Here is a 17,883-nt window from a genome sequence, read left to right on the forward strand (position 1 = left end):
ACATGAGGAAGCAGCAGAAGTACAAAAGAAAGGGTCGGGGCACACATGGGGGGTGGGTGGAGATAGTGTTAGAAGTACAGGAAGCAAATGGGCAGAAGCACAGAGGAGGTAAGTGGCAGAGGCACATATGGGAGAGGGAGCTGAGGCATGGAAGGAGGGTGGAGCAAACACAAAGGGAGAGGAGGGGAGGAGCAGAGACACAGCTGGGAATGTCTTCTGAGTGCCTCTGTCTAGCCCAGCCCCAGCCAGGGGAAGCAGAGGGAGAAGGAAGGCGCTGTCATATAGGGGCGGGGCAACATGAGTGAGGAGAGGAAGCTGAATTAAGTTCAGAATGAAGAAGTCCCTTGGGGAGGGGGGGCATACAACCCCCATGCCACCTTTTTTAAGCCTGGATCTAAAGCAAAGGCTGGCAGTGGTGCTGATGATCCCAGCCATGAGCTGCTTCTTTCTCACACTTGCACAGGCATACATGTGCCTGTGAGTGAGAAGCAGACTGCAGCCATGATCATCAGCATCAGCGTGTCCCTCTGTCAGCTGTCCTTCCTGAATCCACCTTAACCCACCACCACTATACAGGTTATTTCTGCCCCTCTCATTTGAGTCTGCTCCACCAGCTGGCCACTTCGTCAGTCAGTCCGGGCTCTAAGCACAGCCAGCTGACTGAATGATTATGAGAACTCTGGTCGTCTCCATCAGCTGCGCCCACTACTCAGCCCAGTCCCGGCTCTGTCAGCTTCATTTCTGGCCCCTCAATAAGGTCTGTCATCAATAATGCGGTCCGGAGGCCCCGCAGTGCACCCCAACAGCTGCCTCTCATACACGCCAGGAGGGAGGAGGGGGGATCACCCGGACAACAGGCAGTCTAACCAGCGCGCTGGTGTGAGAGGAGTGCCGGACATTAGGGGGTGTCTGTGCGCACCAGCCACCCCCCGTGCGGACGCCTATGTGCATAGGTAAGGGTCTACCTTGAATTGCAATCACATTACGGGGTGGAGCCACACATGCTGGGCGACCTTGCACTGTACTGGGTGGCCCCCAGCATGTGATTTTGGTGGTCACAGAGTTTGTTGCGATTGCAAAATCTGCAACCAACTCTGAATAACCCCCTGTCTCCGGAATGGTTGGGCAAAGGTACTCATAGAGGAAAATGAGCAACGATAGTTTTCCATATTGTGAGCCAAAAATCACAGTGTTGTCTGGTCCGATTTGCAAGTATTAAATCCCCTGACTCTACCTGTTTTGATTACATGAGCTGTTCTTAGGCGCATACGTGCAAAAGAAAAAAAAAGCATGACACTATAACTTAGGTAAAAGTAAAAAATACTAAGAAATATAAAGTAAAATATAAGGCTGAAATAAAAAAAAGATTGGGTCCAGGACTATAACTGTACTGCTACAACACCTGGCCATTATTGTGAGCAAACATGTGTGATGTTAGGGCAGCCGTGTTTACCTAGTAACCGCTAATACATGGCTGTTGAATGCTGCTGGTTTTTTGCAGAAACCAGATTCATATCTGAGATAATTGAAGTGCATCCTTACCAGTAATTTATACCACAGCAGACCTGTTTTTATCCTAATTAACTTTATTTTTTTTTCTGTTATTAATAGAGCAATAGGTAGAATATGGTAGATGATTTCCTTAACCACATAACCAGTGGCAGATTTGGGGTGGGGGAGTTACCAAGGCACTGTCGTTTACGAGTATTTTATTTTATTTAAAGCGCAATTTGTTTTGCAATAACTTCCATGGTTAGGGTCACAGGGGCTTGGGCCGCTCATCTAGGACCCATGATCCTGCCACTGCTCCCGCCAGCTAATTATGGCTGCTAAACTATAGGCACAGAAACACCAGTTGGTCTCAAATTATTATTATTATCCTTTATTTATATGACACCACAAGGGATCCGCAGTACACAGTACACAATCAAATGAGAAAACAAGAAAACAGCACTTACAGTTCAAGACATTATAGGACAGGTATAGAAAACCAGGGGTTAGGTGCCATCAAACGGAGTATAGAGTATAAGATAGTATAAGTAAGAAAGGAAAGGCACACGAGGAAATACATATACATACCCTGTCACCCACTACCTTTCCTTCTCTCACTGTCTCTCCCCATCACCTTCTGCCTCTCCCCTGCATCACCCTCTCCCTTTTACTTTCTGCCACTCCCCATAACCACCAAGTTCCTTTCCCATCTCCCTTTTCTCTGACGTCCTAGTGGATGCTGGGGACTCCGTAAGGACCATGGGGAATAGACGGCTCCGCAGGAGACTGGGCACAATTAAAGAAAGATTCAGGACTATCTGGTGTGCACTGGCTCCTCCCCCTATGACCCTCCTCCAGACCTCAGTTAGATTTCTGTGCCCGGCCGAGCTGGATGCACACTAGGAGGCTCTCCTGAGCTCCTAGAAAGAAAGTATATTTTAGGTTTTTTATTTTACAGTGAGACCTGCTGGCAACAGGCTCACTGCAACGAGGGACTAAGGGGAGAAGAAGCGAACCTACCTAACTGGTGGTAGCTTGGGCTTCTTAGGCTACTGGACACCATTAGCTCCAGAGGGATCGCACACAGGACCCGACCTCGTCGTCCGGTCCCGGAGCCGCGCCGCCGTCCCCCTTACAGAGCCAGAAGCAAGAAGTGTCCGGAAAATCGGCGGCTGAAGACTTCTGTCTTCTCCAAGGTAGCGCACAGCACTGCAGCTGTGCGCCATTGCTCCTCATGCACACCACATACTCCGGTCACTGATGGGTGCAGGGCGCTGGGGGGGGGGCGCCCTGAGCAGCAATATTAACACCTTGGCTGGCAAAACTGACACCATATATAGCCCTAGAGGTTATATAGGTGTAAATTACCCCTGCCAGATTTACACAAACAGCGGGAGAAAGCCCGCCGAAAAAGGGGCGGAGCCATCTTCCTCAGCACACTGGCGCCATTTTCCCTCACAGCTCCGCTGGAAGGATCGCTCCCTGGCTCTCCCCTGCAGTCCTGCACTACAGAAAGGGTAAAAAAGAGAGGGGGGGCAATAAATTTAGGCGCAGTATATATAATATAAGCAGCTATAGGGGAAAACACTCTGTATAGTGATATCCCTGTGTTATATAGCGCTCTGGTGTGTGCTGGCATACTCTCCCTCTGTCTCCCCAAAGGGCTTTGTGGGGTCCTGTCCTCTGCCAGAGCATTCCCTGTGTGTGTGCTGTGTGTCGGTACTGCTGTGCCGACATGTATGATGAGGATCAGAGGCGTAACTAGGGTTTTTGGAGCCCAGGGCAAGATCAATAATGCCCCCCCCCCCCCCCCAAAAAAAAATAATATTTTTTTTTTCTTAATAAAATAAATTAATAAAATGATAATGAAAAAAAAAATACAAAAGGAAAGTATGTGCAGACGCCACCGGTGTCACTGCATATAAAGATGTCAGGGTGTGTATGTATGTGTATGTAGGTGCAGTGGTCGAAGTTGAATTTTTGAAGGTGGAATGAAAGAGTGCAGATAGCAATTATGCGCGCGTCGAAGGCGCGCGCGCTCCGGAAAAGGGGCGTGGTCACTCAAAAGGGGCGTGTCCTTCAGTATAGTAGGACCCCTTATACTATCTAGTACTGGTGCCCCTTTCACATTATAGCACACGGTATGAGCCGAAATTCACATTATAGCACACAGTATGAGCCGAAATTCACATTGCCCCACACGGCATGAGCCGAAATTCACATTATAGCACACAGTATGAGCCGAAATTCACATTACCCCACATGGTATGAGCCAAAATTCACATTATAGCACACGGTATGAGCCGAAATTCACATTATAGCACACGGTATGAGCCAAAATTCACATTACTCCACATGGTATGAGCCAAAATTCACATTTCCCCACATGGTATGAGCAGAAATTCACATTTCCCCACATGGTATGAGCAGAAATTCACATTACAGCACACGGTATGAGCCGAAATTCACATTACAGCACACGGAATGAGCCAAAATTCACATTACCCCACATAGTATGAGCCGAAATTCACATTATAGCAAACGGTATTAGCCAAAATTCACGTTACAGCACATGATATGAGCCAAAATTCCCATTATAGAGTTAGGGGATCCTACCCCCAGAATTAACATGGCCTGTGGGGCACTATGATGAGGGGAGCCCACCCCCTTAATAGACTAATTGCAGAGTTTAGCAGCGGAAGGGCTGCAGCGGTTTCTCACCCCAAGCTGCGGCGCTTCTGCCACCTCCGACACTCCACATCTTCGGCACCACCCGGGATGCAGAGCACCGCACCGGGTATGCACCCTTTTCAGTGTGGCCTGCTGCGCTCCGAAGGGGTTCTTGTTTCATGCTGCAGGATCCCGATGTGCGCCTTCCTCCCCGCTGTTACTGTCACGGTAAGCATTAGTATCGTTTACCGCAGAGGCCATTTTCTGAGGCATATGTGTTAAACCTCAGGAACTGAGATGCCCTTCTCACCATACAGCTGTGTGGCCGAGCCGGGCGGGGGGACAGCCAGCAGCAGCATGCCGGATATCAGCTGCAGAGGGTGCGGGCTGTACATACTTGGGGCAGCTGGATATTCAACAGTGCTGAAAGCCTCCAGAGCCCGCACCCCCGGAGCTGCAGTACACCGGCAGAGGACACCCATCCCCCGAACCCTGCGTAGCCCAAAGCCGGAGATCAGCAGCATGTTGAACGCGGAAGCAGAAGCTGCTTATTGCCGGTCAGCATGCTGCTGATCTCCGGCTTTGGGCTCCGCATGTGCATTACAGCCCCCAACCTCGGCTGCTGATATCTGGCATGCTGCCCCTGCTGCTGGCTTTCCACCCGCCCGGCTCGCCCACCCAGCTGGATGGTGAGTAAGAAGGGCATCTCAGTGCCCGTGGTTTAATACATATCTCTCTTCGGTAAATGGCCATTAGTACATCCCACACACACTGATTACACACACACAGACTGGCCACCCCCAAATCCTACACACACCCACTCAGACTACACACACACACACACACACACACATTCTCATACTTTCCTCTCCCCCACACACACACTGGACTGCAAAAATTTACACACACTGACACTGTTCCACACACACACAATTAACACACACTCACACTGTCCCACACACACAATTAACACACACGCACACTGTCCCACACACCAGTGGCGTGCGGTGAGGTCAGTGGCGTGCGGTGAGGCACTACAGCCATAATGTCCGCCGAATCCTGTCGATGAACCCTACCGCCACCGAGCCAATGCCCGCCACTGCCTCTGAGCCGATGCCACCACCAATGGCTTACAAACTCGCCCACCATCAACTGACCCAGCCCTCCGCCACTAATTTGCAACTCAGTCCAAAGTTGCCAATGCCCGCTGCATGCCTGCTCATCATACTTGTGATGTTGTATTGTACATTTTTATAGAAAAAAATAATAATCAGTGTTTGGGACTGGGAAGGGAGTGGGAGGAGGACATGAATGCAATTTTGTTGTCCAGGGTTTCCATTAACTTAATGGAGAAGGGTCTGAATGGGTTAAAAATGTAAAAAAAAAACTGCATGAGGTCCCCCTCCTAAGTATAACCAGCCTCGGGCTCTTTGAGCCGGTCCTGGTTGTTTAAATACTGGGAAAAAATTGGACTGGGGTTCCCCGTATTTAGACAACCAGCATCGGGCTCTTAGTCCGGTCCTGGTTCCAAAAATACGGAGGACAAAAGATGTAGGGGTCCCCCCGTATTTTTAAAACCAGCACCGGGCTCCACTAGCCAGGGACATAATGCCACAGCCGGGGGACACATTTATGTAGGTCCCTGCGGCCATGGCATTACCCCCCCCAACTAGTCACCACTGGCCGGGGTTCCCTGGAGGAGTGGGGACCCCTTAAATCAAGGGGTCACCCCCCCTCCAGGCACCCAAGGGCCAGGGGTGAAGCCCGAGGCTGTCCCCCCCATCCGTGGGCTGTGGATGGGAGGCTGATAGCCATGTAAGTAAAAAAAGAATATTGTTTTTTGTTGTGGAACTACAAGGCCCAGAAAGCCTCCCCCGCTTGCTGGTACTTGGAGAACCTCAAGTACCAACATGCAGGGAAATAACGGGCCCGCCGGTACCTGTAGTTCTACAACAGAAAAAATACCCAAATAAAAACACAACTCACACACCGTGACAGTAAAAATTTATTAAAGCACACTGACACACTCACACATACTTACCTATATCCCACGCCGGTCACGTCCACTTGTCCAGTAGAATCCAATAGGGGTAGCTGTAAAAATGAGAGACACATTACTTACCTACATCCCACGCCGGTCACGTCCACTTGTCCAGTAGAATCCAGTAGGGGAATCTGTAAAAATGAGAGACAGATTACTTACCTACATCCCACGCAAGTCACGTCCACTTGTCCAGTAGAATCCAATAGGGGTACCTGTAAAAATGAGACACAGATTACTTACCTACATCCCACGCCGGTCACGTCCACTTGTCCAGTAGAATTCAATAGGGGTACCTGTGAAAATGAGAGACAGATTACTTACCTACATCCCACGCTGGTCACGTCCACTTGTCCAGTAGAATCCAGTAGGGGAATCTGTAAAAATGAGAGACAGATTACTTACCTACATCCCACGCTGGTCACGTCCACTTGTCCAGTAGAATCCAGTAGGGGAATCTGTAAAAATGAGAGACAGATTACTTACCTACATCCCACGCCGGTCACGTCCACTTGTCCAGTAGAATCCAATAGGGGTACCTGTAAAAATGAGAGACAGATTACTTACCTACATCCCACGCCGATCACGTCCACTTGTCCAGTAGAATCCAATAGGGGTACCTGTAAAAATGAGAGACAGATTACTTACCTACATCCCACGCTGGTCACGTCCACTTGTCCAGTTGAATTCAATAGGGGTACCTGTAAAAATGAGAGACAGATTACTTACCTACATCCCACGCTGGTCACGTCCACTTGTCCAGTAGAATTCAATAGGGGTACCTGTAAAAATGAGAGACAGATTACTTACCTACATCCCACGCTGGTCACGTCCACTTGTCCAGTAGAATCCAGTAGGGGAATCTGTAAAAATGAGAGACAGATTACTTACCTACATCCCACGCTGGTCACGTCCACTTGTCCAGTAGAATCCAGTAGGGGAATCTGTAAAAATGAGAGACAGATTACTTACCTACATCCCACGCCGGTCACGTCCACTTGTCCAGTAGAATCCAATAGGGGTACCTGTGAAAATGAGAGAGAGATTACTTACCTACATCCCACGCCGATCACGTCCACTTGTCCAGTAGAATCCAATAGGGGTACCTGTAAAAATGAGAGACAGATTACTTACCTACATCCCACGCTGGTCACGTCCACTTGTCCAGTAGAATTCAATAGGGGTACCTGTAAAAATGAGAGACAGATTACTTACCTACATCCCACGCTGGTCACGTCCACTTGTCCAGTAGAACCCAGTAGGGGAATCTGTAAAAATGAGAGAGAGATTACTTACCTACATCCCACGCCGATCACGTCCACTTGTCCAGTAGAATCCAATAGCGTTACCTGTAAAAATGAGAGACAGATTACTTACCTACATCCCACGCCGATCACGTCCAGTAGAATCCAATAGGGCAGGGGTTCTCAAACTCGGTCCTCAGGACCCCACACAGTGCATGTTTTGCAGGTAACCCAGCAGGTGCACAGGTGTATTAATTACTCACTGACACATTTTAAAAGGTCCACAGGTGGAGCTAATTATTTAACTTGTGATTCTGTGAGGAGACCTGCAAAACATGCACTGTGTGGGGTCCTGAGGACCGAGTTTGAGAACCTGTGCAATAGGGGAATCTGTAAAATGAGAGACAGATTACTTACCTACATCCCACGCCGGTCACGTCCACTTGTCCAGTAGAATCCAATAGCGTTACCTGTAAAAATGAGAGACAGATTACTTACCTACATCCCACGCTGGTCACGTCCACTTGTCCAGTAGAATCCAATAGGGGAATCTGTAAAAATGAGAGACAGATTACTTACCTACATCCCACGCTGGTCACGTCCACTTGTCCAGTAGAATCCAATAGGGGAATCTGTAAAAATGAGAGACAGATTACTTACCTACATCCCACGCCAGTCACGTCCACTTGTCCAGTAGAATCCAATAGGGGTACCTGTAAAAATGAGACACAGATTACTTACCTACATCCCACGCCGGTCACGTCCACTTGTCCAGTAGAATTCAATAGGGGTACCTGTGAAAATGAGAGACAGATTACTTACCTACATCCCACGCTGGTCACGTCCACTTGTCCAGTAGAATCCAGTAGGGGAATCTGTAAAAATGAGAGACAGATTACTTACCTACATCCCACGCCGGTCACGTCCACTTGTCCAGTAGAATCCAATAGGGGTACCTGTAAAAATGAGAGACAGATTACTTACCTACATCCCACGCCGATCACGTCCACTTGTCCAGTAGAATCCAATAGGGGTACCTGTAAAAATGAGAGACAGATTACTTACCTACATCCCACGCTGGTCACGTCCACTTGTCCAGTAGAATTCAATAGGGGTACCTGTAAAAATGAGAGACAGATTACTTACCTACATCCCACGCTGGTCACGTCCACTTGTCCAGTAGAATTCAATAGGGGTACCTGTAAAAATGAGAGACAGATTACTTACCTACATCCCACGCTGGTCACGTCCACTTGTCCAGTAGAATCCAGTAGGGGAATCTGTAAAAATGAGAGACAGATTACTTACCTACATCCCACGCCGGTCACGTCCACTTGTCCAGTAGAATCCAATAGGGGTACCTGTGAAAATGAGAGAGAGATTACTTACCTACATCCCACGCCGATCACGTCCACTTGTCCAGTAGAATCCAATAGGGGTACCTGTAAAAATGAGAGACAGATTACTTACCTACATCCCACGCTGGTCACGTCCACTTGTCCAGTAGAATTCAATAGGGGTACCTGTAAAAATGAGAGACAGATTACTTACCTACATCCCACGCTGGTCACGTCCACTTGTCCAGTAGAACCCAGTAGGGGAATCTGTAAAAATGAGAGAGAGATTACTTACCTTCATCCCACGCCGATCACGTCCACTTGTCCAGTAGAATCCAATAGCGTTACCTGTAAAAATGAGAGACAGATTACTTACCTACATCCCACGCCGGTCACGTCCACTTGTCCAGTAGAATTCAATAGGGGTACCTGTAAAAATTAAAATGATACTTACAAACTGCAATCCACAGGAGAGAGAGAGAGAGAGAGAGGGGGGGGGGGAAGAGACTAACCTGCTGCTGCTGCCGGGGAGACCGGCACACACTGCTGGGCCACGACGGGAGGACGGAGCCGGCGGAGGAGGGGGAGAGCCGCACACCGCCGCTCCTGTCAGCGGCAGCGGAGGAGGATGGGGCGCACACTACAGACGCCAATAACCGCCGGGACAATTAACACACACACACAATTAACCCACGCACACTGTCCCACACACAATTAACACACACGCACGCACACTGTCCCACACACACAAATATCACACACGCACACTGTCCCACACACAATTAACAAACACGCACTGTCCCACACACACACAATTAACACACTCACACTGTCCCACACACACACACACACACTTAACACACGCACACTGTCCCACACACACAATTAACACACACGCACACTGTCCCACACACACAAAATTGATACACACGCACACTGTCCCACACACACACAATTAACACACATGCACACTGTCCCACACACACACACAATTAACACACACTCAAACTGTCCCACACACACACAATTAACACACTCACACTGTCCCACACACACACACACACACACACACACAATTAACACACTCACACTGTCCCACACATACACAATTAACACACGCACACTGTCCCACACACACACAATTAACACGCACTCAAAACTGTCCCACACACACAATTAACACACTCACACTGTCCCACACACAATGTCACACGCACACTGTCCGACACACACACACTTAACACACACACACACACACAAAATGTCCCGCACCCCCTTCCCGCTCACCTGCACTTACTGCTGTTCAGGGCAGGGGCCGCACGCCCTCCCGAGGTCGCGCACGCGCATGCGCGCACCTCCGCAGTCGCGATCGCGTACACACAGACACTTTTGCAGGGGGGAGTAGGGGGAGGCTCCTGGCTGCCGCTGCCTGTCTATTGTGACAGGCACAGCAGCCGGGGAGACAGGGAAAGCGCCGCGGGTAGCGCCGGCGGAATCCCTGAAGCATGGGGCGAGTGGGCCGTGCAGGTGCCGGTGGCGCCCCCCTCTGTTGGGGCTGCCATGGCGCCCAGGGCACGTGCCCTGCTCGCCCCGTGCTAGATACGCCTCTGATGAGGATAATGATGTGGAGGCAGAGCAAATGCCTGTGAATGTGATGTCACCCCCTGCGGGGTCGACACCTGTGTGAATGGACTTATGGAAGGAATTACGTGACAGTGTCACCTTACATAAAAGGTTTGACGACATAGGACAGCCGGCTACTCAGCTTGTGACTGTCCAAGCGTCTCAAATGTCATCAGGGGCTTTAAAACGCCCGTTACCTCAGATGGCAGACACAGATGCTGACACGGATACCGACTCCAGTGTCGACGACGATGAGACTAGTGTACCTTCCAATAGGGCCACCCGTTACATGATTGAGGCAATGAAAAATGTATTACACATTTCTGATAGTACCCCAGGTACCACAAAAAAGGGTATGATGTTTGGTGAGAAAAAACTACCAGTAGTTTTTCCTGCATCTGAGGAATTAAATGAGGTGTGTGAGGAAGCGTGGACTTCCCCCGATAAGAAATTGATAATTTCTAAACGGTTATTGGCAGCGTACCCTTTCCCGCCAGAGGATAGGTCACGTTGGGAAACACCCCCTATGGTAGATAAAGCGCTTACACGTTTATCAAAAAAGGTGGCACTACCGTCTCCGGATACGGCCGCCCTAAAGGAACCTGCTGAGAGAAAGCAGGAGGCTACCCTAAAAGTTATATATACACACACGGGCATTATATTGCGACCAGCGATTGCATCGGCATGGATGTGCAGTGCTGCTGCTGCGTGGTCAGATTCCCTGTCGGATAATATTGATACTCTGGATGGGGACAATATTTTGCTGACAATAGAGCATATAAAAGACGCTGTCTTATACATGCGTGATGCACAGAGGGATATTTGCCGGCTGGCATCAAAAATAAGCGCAATGTCCATTGCCGCCAGAAGGGGGTTATGGACTCCGCAGTGGTCAGGTGATGCCGATTCAAAAAGGCACATGGAAGTTTTGCCTTATAAGGGGGTGGAACTGTTTGGGGATGGTCTTTCAGATCTCGTTTCCACAGCTACGGCTGGGAAATCGCAATTTTTGCCACAGGCTACCCCACAGCAAAGAAAGCACCGTATTATCAAGTACAGTCCTTTCGGCCCCATAAAAACAAGAGGGCTAGAGGCGCATCCTTTCTGCCGAGAGGCAAAGGTAGAGGGAAAAAACTGCAGCATACAGCCAGTTCCCAAGAGCAGAAGTCCTCCCCCGCGTCCGGTAAGTCCACAGCATGACGCTGGGGCTTCACAGGCGGACCCGGGTACGGTGGGGGCCCGTCTCAGAAATTTCAGCGCACAGTGGGCTCTCTCACAGGTGGACCCCTGGATCCTTCAAGTAGTATCTCAGGGGTACAGGCTGGAATTCGAGGCGTCTCCCCCCCACCGTTTCCTAAAATCTGCCTTACCAGCAACTCCCTCTGCCAGGGAGGCAGTGTTGGTGGCTATTCAAAAACTGTATTCACAGCAAGTGATTGTCAAGGTACCCCTCCTTCAACAAGGAAAGGGTTACTATTCCACAATGTTTGTGGTACCGAAACCGGACGGTTCGGTGAGACCCATCTTAAATTTAAAATCATTGAACACATATATCAAAAGATTCAAGTTCAAGATGGAATCGCTCAGGGCGGTTATTGCGAGCCTGGACGAGGGGGATTACATGGTCTCCCTGGACATCAAGGATGCCTACCTGCATGTCCCCATTTACCCTCCTCACCAGGAGTACCTCAGGTTTGTGGTACAGGACTGTCACTATCAGTTCCAGACGCTGCCGTTTGGGTTATCCACGGCACCGAGGGTCTTTACCAAGGTAATGGCCGAAATGATGATACTCCTTCGGAGGAAGGGGGTTTTAATTATCCCGTACTTGGACGATCTCCTGATAAAGGCGAGGTCCAAGGAACAGTTGTTAGTGGGGGTAGCACTTTCTCGGGAAGTGCTGCAGCAGCGCGGCTGGATTCTCAATATCCCAAAGTCACAGCTGGTCCCGACGACACGTCTTCTGTTCCTGGGAATGATTCTGGACACAGACCAGAAAAAAGTGTTTCTTCCAGTGGAAAAGCCGAGGAGTTGTCATCTCTAGTCAGAAACCTCCTAAAACCAGGACAGGTGTCGGTACATCAATGCACGCGAGTCCTGGGGAAAATGGTAGCTTCGTACGAAGCAATTCCATTCGGAAGGTTCCACGCAAGGATTTTCCAGTGGGACCTGTTGGACCAATGGTCCGGGTCGCATCTCCAGATGCAGCAGCGGATAACCCTGTCGGCAAGGACCAGGGTGTCACTACTGTGGTGGCTGCAGAGGGCTCATCTACTAGAGGGCCGCAGATTCGGAATACAGGACTGGGTCCTGGTGACCACGGATGCCAGCCTTCGGGGCTGGGGAGCAGTCACACAGGGAAGAAATTTCCAAGGGCTGTGGTCAAATCAGGAGATTTCACTACACATAAATATCCTGGAGCTAAGAGCCATTTACAATGCCCTATGCCAAGCAAGTCCCCTGCTTCAAAACAAACCGGTTCTGATCCAATCAGACAACATCACGGCGGTCGCCCATGTAAACAGACAGGGCGGCACAAGAAGCAGGAGGGCAATGGCAGAAGCCACAAGGATTCTCCGATGGGCGGAAAATCACGTGCTAGCACTGTCAGCAGTGTTCATTCCGGGTGTGGACAACTGGGAAGCAGACTTCCTCAGCAGACACGACTTTCACCCGGGAGAGTGGGGGCTTCATCCAGAAGTCTTCCGATTGATTGTAAACCGTTGGGAAAGACCACAGGTGGATATGATGGCGTCCCGCCTCAGCAAAAAGCTAAAAAGATATTGCGCAAGGTCAAGGGACCCTCAGGCGATAGCTGTGGACGCTCTAGTGACACCGTGGGTGTACCAGTCGGTTTACGTGTTTCCCCCTCTGCCTCTTATTCCCAAGGTGCTGAGAATAATACGAAGGGGAAGAGTGAGAACTATACTCGTGGTTCCGGATTGGCCAAGAAGAACTTGGTACCCGGAACTTCAAGAGATGCTCTCAGAGGACCCATGGCCTCTACCGCTAAGGCAGGACCTGCTGCAGCAGGGGCCCTGCCTGTTCCAAGACTTACCGCGGCTGCGTTTGAAGGCATGGCGGTTGAACGCCGGATCCTGAAGGAAAAAGGTATTCTGGAGGAAGCCATTCCTACCCTGATCAAGGCCAGGAAGGATGTGACTGCAACCCACTATCACCGCATTTGGCGGAAATATGTGGCTTGGTGTGAGGCCAGGAAGGCCCCAACGGAGGAATTTCAACTGGGTCGTTTCCTGCATTTCCTGCAAGCAGGGGTGACGATGGGCCTCAAATTGGGGTCCATTAAGGTCCAGATTTCGGCTCTGTCGATTTTCTTTCAAAAGGAACTGGCTTCGTTGCCTGAAGTTCAGACTTTTGTCAAGGGAGTTCTGCATATTCAGCCTCCTTACGTGCCTCCTGTGGCACCTTGGGATCTCAATGTGGTTTTGGGATTCCTGAGGTCACATTTGTTCGAGCCACTTAAAACCGTGGATTTGAAATATCTCACGTGGAAAGTGGTCATGTTGTTGGCCCTGGCTTCGGCCAGGCGTGTATCAGAATTAGCGGCTTTGTCGTGTAAAAGCCCTTATCTGATTTTCCATATGGATAGGGCAGAGTTGAGGACTCGTCCTCAGTTTCTCCCGAAGGTGGTATCAGCGTTTCACTTGAACCAACCTATTGTGGTGCCTGCGACTAACTAGGGACTTGGAGGATTCCAAGTTGCTGGACGTAGTCAGGGCCCTGAAAATTTATGTTTCCAGGATGGCTGGAGTCAGGAAAACTGATTCGCTGTTTATCCTGTATGCACCCAATAAGCTGGGTGCTCCTGCTTCTAAGCAGACCATTGCTCGCTGGATTTGTAACACTATTCAGCTTGCGCATTCTGCGGTAGGACTACCGCAGCCAAAATCAGTAAAAGCCCACTCTACAAGGAAGGTGGGCTCATCTTGGGCGGCTGCCTGAGGGGTCTCGGCACAGCAACTTTGCCGAGCGGCTACTTGGTCAGGGTCTAACACTTTTGCTAAATTTTACAAATTTGATACCCTGGCTGAGGAGGACCTTGAGTTTGCTCATTCGGTGCTGCAGAGTCATCCGCACTCTCCCGCCCGTTTGGGAGCTTTGGTATAATCCCCATGGTCCTTACGGAGTCCCCAGCATCCACTAGGACGTCAGAGAAAATAAGAATTTACTCACCGGTAATTCTATTTCTCGTAGTCCGTAGTGGATGCTGGGCGCCCATCCCAAGTGCGGATTGTCTGCAATACTTGTAAATAGTTATTGTTCCACAAATCGGGTTGTTATTGCGAGCCATCTGTTCAGAGGCTCCGTTGTTATCATACTGTTAACCGGGGTTCATATCACGAGTTGTACGGTGTGATTGGTGTGGCTGGTATGAGTCTTACCCGGGATTCAAAATCCTTCCTTATTGTGTCAGCTCTTCCGGGCACAGTATCTTAACTGAGGTCTGGAGGAGGGTCATAGGGGGAGGAGCCAGTGCACACCAGATAGTCCTGAATCTTTCTTTAATTGTGCCCAGTCTCCTGCGGAGCCGTCTATTCCCCATGGTCCTTACGGAGTCCCCAGCATCCACTACGGACTACGAGAAATAGAATTACCGGTGAGTAAATTCTTATTTTCTGTCACCCACTGTCTCTTCCCATCACCTCTCACTCCTGTAACATTCTCCCTGTCACCCACTGCCTCTTCTCATCATCCTCTATGTCACCCACTCCCTTCCCCTGTTATCTATTCCCTGGTGTCACCGACTGCCTCGCCCTGCCACCCATTCCCTGGCGTCACCCACTGCCTCCCACTGTCACCCATTCGCTGGTGTCACCCATTGCCTTCCACTGTCAACCATTCCCTGGCGTCACCCACTGCTTCTCCCTAGCATCACTCACTGCCTCCCCCTGTCACCCATTCCCTGGTGTCACCCACTGCTTCTCCCTGTCTTCAGAAAAACTGTCTGAGATTGAGGTGAGTTGTTGAGCAGTGCTGTGTGCAGGAAGAGGGGCCAGGAGGGGGAAGAGTGGACTGTCACTCTGAGCCCAGATTCTGGGAAGAGGATCCATGCTGAGACTGCTGAGGGGAGTGGATGAGGACTGAGGAGGCAAAGGTTGGCATGAGCTGGGGAGTGGGTGAGGAGGCTAGCATAAAGAGAGTGGGTAAGTAAACGTGATGAAAATTAGGGTGTGGCTCATGGATACAGTGTTCCCTCTGAGGCCAAGCCCCTTGTTGTGAAGCCCCACCCACTTTTCAAGGAACGCACATGCCTTTGGCAAGCGCAAAAAAAATCCCTCTTCTCCTGTCATTTTATTCTAGATCCATCCCTGCACATAACTTTTAGTCTTCAAAGACAGATCCTTTAACTGTATGCTTTGCTTTAAAATCAAATAACCTAGTATTTATTTCTCTCAAACAAATGCATGCTCCATGGCGCCTTGCGAGTAGTTTTAAGTTATGTTTAAGTTATGTTATAGATGGCGCTGACACAACATTCCTGAGAGGTCCTGCAGAGCTTATGGCACATAACAGCCTCTGGCTGAGTGTGCATGTGCAATGGGGCTGAAAGAAAACATGAACAGATAGATCGCGGAGGCAGCTGGGGGAGGAAAAGATGATACATGCCAGAGTGCAGTAAGTGGAGGAGCGGGAACATCGCGACTTTAGTGATGCGATGTAACTGCAAACTCTGATCCAGCAAAAGTGCTACATTAGTACATTCCGCCCATATCTCCAAACACCGGTAATATGGCTCCTTGTATACTTTTAGCGTGACTCGGGTTGAATGACCCAGGTCATACCGTTCACACTGCAGGCTACCCAAGTTGGTGCCTGGTTTGTACCTGCTGGCTACTGTACCAGGATTAGATTCCCAGGTAACACAACCCGATACCTCCCAACATGACCCTCTCCAGGAGGGACAGGATGCTCTGCTCCTGGACTTCCCTATTACTGCATGATTGCTATCACCTGTGCTGAATGCTCTGCTCCTGGACTTCCCTATTACTGCATGATTGCTATCACCTGTGCTGAAACACTTATCTTATCCATTAACCTGTTCAGCACAGGTGTCGGCAATCATACATTAAGAGGAAAGTCCAGAAGCAGAGCATTGTGTCCCTCCTGGGTAGGGTCATGTTGGGAGATATGCAACCCAAGTAGAACCTTTCACACCCAACCTGAACCCAGGTTGCCCCAGCAATGACTTGGGTTAATAGTTTGGTGTGAAAGAGGTAATACAGATACTACTTTCATACCTTTTTAATAGGTTTAATATTTGCTTTCTTTCATACCGCTTTAAACAAGCTTCTGAAAAATGATTAATTTGTATTATATCTAGCAATCTATAATTTAAATACTTACACCTAAGCAACATTTTGTTGAAGCTGTTCATTTCAGACGATTGTGTGCTTTCATACTGTGAAATTATTAAACCATAAAATGTTGTACTAATGCTTACAGATAATGTGCAAAATGGGACTCATTTCGGAGAATGAAATATGGTTGCCTGAACCAGAATCTGTGGTAAGTCGCATATTATCCTCGAATCTAATAACTAATGACTGTGCTTAAAATGAGAAAAACACAGCTTTTTCTAATACAATTCTGCACCTCATTATCTACAGATTCCCTCTAGCTGAACAATATTTACTAACCTCTGCAGGGACAGCTGATGAAAATGAAAGCTGGGGGATTGTAGCTGTAGGAAGATTGTGCTAATGCTTTTCTTTTGTAAATAAGATATGACTCCATTCTAAGCACACAAGTCTATTACAAACACACTTCAGCTGATCAGTTCTCCGTTCTATTTTCATATTTTCCAATGTGACCAATTTTACCCAGAACCCAATGTTCTGCTATTGTTCTTTATGTTTATTTTATAAATGCAATTACCTGTGGTGAATCTGTTAATAAATGTTTAAACACCATTCACAACAATGAATTCACTGAGCCTAGATTTGCAAAAAAGGAAAATAAGTAGCCACTTTGTGATATAAATATGCTGGCAATCCAGCTGTGTTTGAACAGGGAATATACCGAGGTAATAAAAAAATAAAATACAGACCTTTTTTTTTTTTTTTTTTTAATTATCTACATAAATTAGGCATGTGCTTTTACTAGAATTGTATATTAGACCATGAACACAGGAAAATAGTTCAGGTGAATGCATTGCTCATCCTGCATTCCTACTCAACAATCAACTGTATTTTATGGTAATTTTTCATAGGGCTCAATGATTCTTATCCAACTAAGTATGCATCCTAACATAAATTTCTACTGTATATCCTGGGGCATGGATATATAGTAACATCACTTTCAGAATATATTTTAGTTAGTTGACATAATCTAAGGATACTTGGATTATTCAACTACTTTAAATTTAATATAGTCATACTTGGAGAGTGCGGAAAACATACAAACTTCACAAAGATACTGCCCATGTCACATGGCTACCTTTAAAAGCTATGTACTG

The 17,883-nt window shown here is 48.6% G+C and overlaps 1 protein-coding gene across 1 annotated transcript in view; it reads left to right on the forward strand.

Moving 5' to 3' along the window:
* Positions 1-17,883, forward strand: part of LOC135049248 (amine oxidase [flavin-containing] A-like) — a 261,522-nt gene that overhangs the window by 237,891 nt on the left and 5,748 nt on the right. Inside the window, exon 14 of the mRNA XM_063955623.1 lies at positions 16,872-16,934. Coding sequence (XP_063811693.1) covers positions 16,872-16,934 — 63 coding nt within the window. The remainder of the gene's footprint in view (positions 1-16,871; positions 16,935-17,883) is intronic.

This window comes from Pseudophryne corroboree, chromosome 2, assembly GCF_028390025.1.
Source record: "Pseudophryne corroboree isolate aPseCor3 chromosome 2, aPseCor3.hap2, whole genome shotgun sequence".
NCBI lineage: Eukaryota > Metazoa > Chordata > Amphibia > Anura > Myobatrachidae > Pseudophryne > Pseudophryne corroboree.